At 42.5% G+C, this 7,311-nt stretch overlaps 1 protein-coding gene across 1 annotated transcript in view; it reads left to right on the top strand.

Annotated features, from left to right (window-relative positions):
• The first annotated feature begins 932 nt into the window (after window positions 1-932).
• AFG3L2 (AFG3-like AAA ATPase 2) overlaps window positions 933-7,311 on the top strand; it is an 87,372-nt gene continuing 80,993 nt past the window's right edge. The window contains exon 1 of the mRNA XM_006868709.1: window positions 933-1,049. Within this exon, the coding sequence (XP_006868771.1) occupies window positions 933-1,049 (117 nt within the window). The remainder of the gene's footprint in view (window positions 1,050-7,311) is intronic.

Genomic DNA, 7,311 nt, shown 5'->3' with positions numbered 1-7,311 from the left:
ATTCCTTTTAAAGGCAGTTTCTGATGGTTCTAACACTTTTTAAAAATTGCATTAAGCTCATTGGTTTGTGGTTGCTTGCATTGCTCTCCGGGGGTAGGGGCGGGGGTTGCAGGGATGAGCGTTTTCCGTAGTGGTTAAAAGTTGGGCTGCTAACCTCAAGGCCAATAGTTCGAAACTACCAGCCATACCGCGGGAGAAAGATGAGGCTTTCTGCTCCCGTAAAGATTTGCAGCCTCGGAAACCCTGTACAGGGTTGCTATGAGTCAGAACCGACTCCACGGCACACCACCACATCCACAGCGCCTAGCATATTTGCCACTTAGTAGGCGGCCAATTATTTACTTAACAAATAATAGTTGTTGTTCTCAAGCTCTGTCCAGTAGGTTCTGACTCATATACTCATACTTTGTAGGTTTTCCGAAGAACGGCTGGTGGGTTTGAAACACCGACCTTAAAGTTAGCAGTCCAAGTTTATCCTACGAAAAACAGCGAATGCCAAACAAGACTTTTCTACGTCAGAGGGAAAAGCCAATCAAATGAACTAGACCTTTACTCTTCCGGCCATCCCCTCACGCTCTTCCCCAGGGTCCCCACCTCTGGATGCGTAGGGCTTTAGGCGGAAAACACCTCCGGCACCGGAAAAAGAGCGGCGGCCTTCACTTTTGCGCCTGCGCTCCAACGTACAGGAGCCGAGGATTCTGAAGCCGAGGAACTTCATTGGTTCTGAGATCCGCCCTTTGGATGACGTCACACGCTGAGACAAGGCCTCAGCCAGAGACAAGCCGGTGTCAGGTTTACAGGCTGAGCGGAGCGTGCGTGCGTGCCTTCCTCTCCACGCGTCCCTCAACGCGCTTGCGCAGGTCCCCCTCTCCACCCCCCCACTCAACTCACACCCCGCCCCATCCCATCCCCTCCCCGTCCCCTGCAAGGCCATGGCGCTTCGCTACCTGCTGCTTCCTGGTCGGGGAGGCTGCTGGGCCCGTGGCCTCCCGCTGCTCCTGCTGCCCGGCGGTGGCCCGGGGCTGAGTGAGCGTTTCTGCCTCCGGACGGTGAGTCCCAGCGCTCGGGCCCAGTGGCGCGCGATCACCAAGGTCACCACTCTACTTCCTCTCACCCACACCTCACTGATTGAGGGACCGCGTTCCTGCCAGCTGAACGCAGAACCCCGACTTTCTGACGCTTTACTCAGTTGTTCCAACAAGTACGCTTGCACTTGGCTAAGCCGAGGTGTGGAGTTTTGAAAACGAGTCTCCAGTGCATTTGGATTTCCGTGCTTCAACAATCTCCAAAAGATCATTTGCCAGGGTCCTCTGACTTGATTCAGGATCAATCTGTTTTACAACTGCGGTAACTGAGGCCTGAAAGGGTTAAGAAACGTCCCTATTTCGGGCATTGCTTGCTGTAGTTTGCCTGATTTCATCACATTGGAAAGTAAAATTAAGTTGTGTTTGTGCGTTGCATGGGCGTAGTGAGCACTGAGTAGCTAGAACCACAGGTTTGGGAGTGAAGGTTCCGTTAAGTGGTTGTTACATGCTATTGAGTAAGGTCCGACTCAGCGACCATATGTACAAACATCGGAGCACTGCCGTCCTGCTCCATACTCACAGTTGTTATGTTTGAGCCCATTGTTGCAGCTGCTGTTTAACTGCATCTCGTTGAAGGTCTTCGCCCTCCTAATATGTGCAAAGTAGTGAGACAAGTGCTGTTGTCCTAAGAAGCATTCTGGGTGTACTTTATTCTAAGATTTGTAGAATAAGCAGTGGACTGCTAACTACATAGTCGGTGATGCAAACCCACGAGCCACACCTCAGAAATACTATATGAGGTTGCTCTAAGTTGGAACCGACTGGAGGGTACTTTTAGCAACAGTAAACCATAATTCAAGAACGAGTTGGAGCTGTAGGACAAGCATTGGACTTTGATAGAAGGTCAGCGGTTCTAGCCCACCAGTCATACAGAAAGATGAGGTTTCTGCTCCTGGAAAGAAATTTACAACCATGGATAGTGTCTTTATGAGTGAAATTGACTCCAAGACACTTACAACACCACCACCACCTTAATTCCAGTACATCATTTCTCCTGTCAAATTTATTCCTTCTGTTTTCACTTGGATTAGGTACACCTTAGTCCTTAAAGTGATATCTTTGCTTTTTAACACTTTAAAGAGGTCTTTTGCAGCAGATTTGCCCATGGCAATATGTCGTATAATTTCTTGACTTCTACTTCATGGACTTTGATTGTGGATCTGAAGTAAACATTTATTGTGATGTTTATTGGTCCAGTTGTAAGAATTTTTGTTTTCTTTACACTGAGGTTTAATCTGTACTGAAGGTTGTAGGCTTTGATCTTCGTTAGGAAGAGCTTTAAGTCCACTTCACTTTCACTAAGCAAGGTTGTGTTATCGCCACAGCACAGGTTGTTTATGAGTCTTCCTCCAATCCTCATGCTGTGTTCTTCATATAGTCTAGTTTCTCAGGTTATTTGCTTAGCATACAGATTGAATGAAGTATAGTTAAAGAATACAACCTTGATGCACTCCTTTCCTGATTTTAAACCATCCCCTTGAGTCCTGGCAGCATAGTGGGTTGGGCTGCAAACCAGAAGGTCAGCTGCTCCAAAGGAGACAGATGAGACTTTCTGCTCCCGTAAAGATTTACTGTCTTGGAACTCCTATACAGGGTTGCTGTGAGCCAGCACTGACTCCACGGCACAAAACCACCACCACCCAATCCTTTTTATCTGTTTACTTTTTCATTTAGTGAATATTGAAGGGACCATGGTGGCGCAACAGTAAGGTGCTCAGCTTCTAATCAGAAGGTTGACAGTTTCAACCTACTAACTGCTCTGTGGGAGAAAGATATGACACTCTGCTTCTGTAAAGATTACTGATTTGGCAACCCTGTGGGGCAGTTAGGTCTACACTCTCCTGTAAGGTTGCTATGAGTCAGAGTTGACTTGATGGCAACAGGTCTGATCAAATATGTTTTGGGAAACACTTGGCTTAACAATTAGATAGTCAGATTTCCCAGAGCTTTTAATATGTTGTTGCTATGTGTCACCAAGTTGGTTCCAACTCATAGTGACCCTGTATACGGTTTCTGATGAGTAGCTGGTTAGCAGTCCACTGCTTATCATACATTGCCATGCCAAGACTCCCTTAATATGTTAATGTTACACAAATCCATATTGGGGAAATACAATATGGTGTTTCACAGACTTATTCCACTATGGAATCTAACTTTTTTTTTTTTTTTTTTCCCTGAGAAATGTTGACCTGTTCTGGAGGATGTACTCAGACTTCTAAGAACTCATCTCTTAGACTGCTAGTCTAAGAGTTTGTATAGGCTCAGACGTATGAGGTAGATTGGCAATGCTGCATGCCCATCCTGACTTTGTTTCTTCATCTATGAAATGTGGATAATATGAGGGAACTTAAAAAAGTTCATGGAAAAATGAAATGAAAAGATAATGGAATTTTCCCACAAACTTTTTGAAGCCTCCTTGTATCAACCTTAAACAAATTATGTTGATAATATGTTTAGGAAGAACACTATCACATAAAAAAACCAAAGCTAAAGCAGAGTTGTCATTGAGCTGATTCCAACTCCTGGCAAACCCATGTGTGTCAGAGTAGCATTGTACTCACTCAGTGTTCAATGGCAGTAACCTTTTGGAATTAGATCCTGAGACCCTTCTGAGACCCCTGTGAGGACCTTAAACCACCAACTTTTGGGTTAGTAGCTGAGTGTTTAACTGTCTGCCCCGTGTTGGGACTCCTGTCACATAAGAGGTTATTGTTGTTGTTATGTGCCATGGAGTCAGTCCCGACTCATAGCGATCCTACACAGGGTTTCCGAGGCTATAATTCTTTATGGGAGCAGACCGCCTCATTTTTCTCCCGCGGAACCGCTGGTAGTTTTGAACTGCCAACCTTGAGGTTCGCAGCCCGATTCGTAACCACTACGCTACCAGAGCTCCTTTAAGAGGTTGTAGCTGCTGCTATTTAAAAATGAACCTTGATAGCACCGTGTTTGACTGCTAACCGAAAGGTCAGGTTTAAACCCACCAGCCACTCTGCAGGAGAAAGATGCAGCCATCTGCTTCTGTGAAGATTGAGCCTTGGAAACCCTATAGTGCAGTTCTTTTCTTCTCCTAGTGGAGTTGTGGTGTAGCGCTGCAGGTTAATGTGCTGGACTGCAGTGGTGGTTTGAACTGCAAGGTCAGCGGTTCAAGTTCACCAGCTGCACCTCAGAAACCCTATATAGGGACACAATGAGTTGGAATCAATGGTACTTAACAACAACAACAATAGGGTCTATATGAGTTGGAATCGACAGCAGTGGGATTGGATTTTTTTTTTTTTTTGCTGCTCGTCATGATTGTCTACCTTTCTCTTTTTGTCTCTGGCCAGTATCCCCAGTTGTATTTGTTCAACAATATGGACTTATTTAATCTATGAACATAATGTGTTTTGCTTCTTATTTTTACTTTTCCTGGAACACTCCCAGACCATGATCTGTCTTCTGGTGAATCCCTGCTCTTGTGAAGTCTTCCCTAGAGCTCTTAAACATGTAATCATTTCCTCCTTTTTGTAGTTATGAGTTATGATGTTGTTGTTAAGCGCCAACGAGTCGACTCTGATCCATAGTGACATTGTATAGGGTTTCCGGGGAGCAGCTAGTGAGCTTGAACTTGCAGTTCAAACAGTTTTGCAGTCTGGCGCATTAACCCACAGCACCACACCAGGTGTAATTGATTGGTTCCCATGACTTTCTCCCTTACGTTTCTGAATTTCTTAGGAATAGGGACTGGTTCTAATTCCTCTATCCCTAAGAAACTTAGACATGATTCTTGTGAATTGACTCCCCACTGCTTGGTAGCACCTGGCCTGGAGCAGATAGATGCTGATTCCATAGTAGATTAAAAATTAGACTCCATAGAAGATTAAGTCTGTGAAGCACCACATAACCTGTAAATTCTCTTAGACAAATATTACTGTGAACCAAGAACAATGTCAGTTTTTGTCCTATATTACTGAATAGAATTTTGTATTTTACTGTTCGTACAATGTTCTTACCTATTTACAATGTTCTTGGTTGATTGTGCTCATGCTGAACCTGTAAAAGAAGGAGTTGTTTAAACAGAGCAAGGGATATTGCATGGTTTAAAATCAGGAGGAGAATGTGTCAGCGTTGTTGTGTCATTTCAATATACTTATTCAATCTGTATGCTGAGCAGATAATCTGAGAAGCTGTATTATATGAAGAATGTGGCATTAGGATTGGAGGAAGACTCATTAGCAACCTGTGATATGCAAAAAACCTTGCTTGTTGAAAGCACAGAGGACTTGAAGCATTTACTGATGAAAATCAAAGACTATGTTGTTGTTGGTAAGTGCTATTGAGTCGGTTCTGACTCATCAAGGAGTGGCTGGTGAGCTTGAACTGCTGACTTTGAGGTTCAAACCCACTTTGCAGTCCAACACATTAACCCATAGTGCCACACCAGGACTCAGCCTTCAGTATAGGTTGCACCTTAACACGAAGAAAATGAAAATCCTCTCAACTAAACCAATAAGCAATGTCATAATAAATGGAGAAAAGATTGAAGTTATGAAGGATTTCATTTTACTTGAGTCCATAATCAACTCCTATTGAAGCAGCAGTTGAGTAATCAAACAATGTATTGTATTGGGCAAATTTGTTGCAGAAGATCTCTTTAAAGTGTTAAAAAACAAAAATGTCACTCTGAAGAATAAATACATCTGATCCAAGCCATAATATTTTTAGTTACCTTGTATAAATGTGAAAGTTTGACAATGAAGAAGGAAGACTGAAAAAGAATTAATGTCTTTGCATTATGGTGATGGTGAAGAATACTGAATAGTCCATGAATTACCAGAAGAACAAACAAATCTGTGTCAGAAGAAGTAGAGCCAGAATGCTTCTAAAAAGTGAGGAGTGAGAGGTTTTGTCTCATATCCTTTGGACATGTCATCAGGAGGCACCAGTCTCTGGAGAAGGACATCATGCTTAATAAAGTAGAAGGTCAGGGAAAAAGAGGAAATGGTTAGTGAGATGGATTGACACAGTGGCTACAACAGAGGTCTTGAATGTGGCAGTGATGGTGAGAATGGTGGGGACCACGCCATACTTTGTTGTATGTAGGGTCACTGTGATGGGAATTGTCTCAAAGGTACCTATCAACAACATCACTTACATTAAATCAACTCATTCTTTTTAAAAATCAAGATATAATTTGTGTATCATAAAATTTATCTTTCAAAGTGTGCAATTCAGTAGTTTTTAGTATATTCACAAGGTTGTACAGCTATCACCATGCTAATTCTAGAACATTTTAACTATTCCAGAATGAAACTCCATAATCATTAGCAGTCACTCCCATTTCTCCCCAACCACCTCCACCATCCCACCACCTCACCACTAGGCCTAGGCAATCACTAACCTGCTTCCTGTCTCTATGGGCATTTTATATGAATGGAATCATAGTGTTTGACCTTTTAAATCTGTCTTTCACTTAGTTTGTTCCCAAGGTTGATCATGTTATTGTAGTACATATCAATCCCTCATTTCTTTTTATGGCTAAATAATCTTCTATTTAATATACCACATTTTATTTATCTAACTATTGATAGACCTTTGGGTTATTTGTACTTTTTTGGCTATTATGAATACATGAATGTATATTCACGTACAAGCATTTGTGTGGAACTGTGATTTCATTTTCTTCGGTATATACCCAGGAATGAAAATGCTGGGTGATGGGGTAACTGTTTGACCTGCCCAACTGTTTTCCAAAGTGGCTACACCAATTTACATTCCCAATATTTGTTGTCTTTCTTATTTCAGCCAATCATAATTGGTGTGATGGGATTTTACCTCGTTTTGTGGTGTTTTATTTTTCTCATCAGCTCATGAAAGTGGCAAATGGTAATGCTTTCTAATGTAGATGATACATTCCCCTTCATTGTGAATGTGTCCTACCGTTTATTGTTTTTAACTGTGCTGTTGGATGTTTTATAGGGATCTTCTTTGTCTTGTATGCATTATACTTGGTTTATCTAGACTGTATTTATAAACAACTTTTTAGCAACGTACTTTATGTAAAGGAGAGACATATCTGTAATGGGACTTGTATAACCAAGGTTCTTACCAGGATGATAATATATCAGCTGTATCTAGGAAATAAGGAGCTGTGGTAGCGTAGTGGTTACGAATTGGGCTGCGAACCTTAAGGTCAGCGGTTCGAAACTACCAGCTGCTCCGCGGGAGAAAGATGAGGCTTTCTACT

This window comes from Chrysochloris asiatica, unplaced genomic scaffold (assembly GCF_000296735.1).
Source record: "Chrysochloris asiatica unplaced genomic scaffold, ChrAsi1.0 scaffold00122, whole genome shotgun sequence".
Classification (NCBI taxonomy): domain Eukaryota; kingdom Metazoa; phylum Chordata; class Mammalia; order Afrosoricida; family Chrysochloridae; genus Chrysochloris; species Chrysochloris asiatica.
This window is presented reverse-complemented; position numbering and strand designations above follow the sequence as displayed.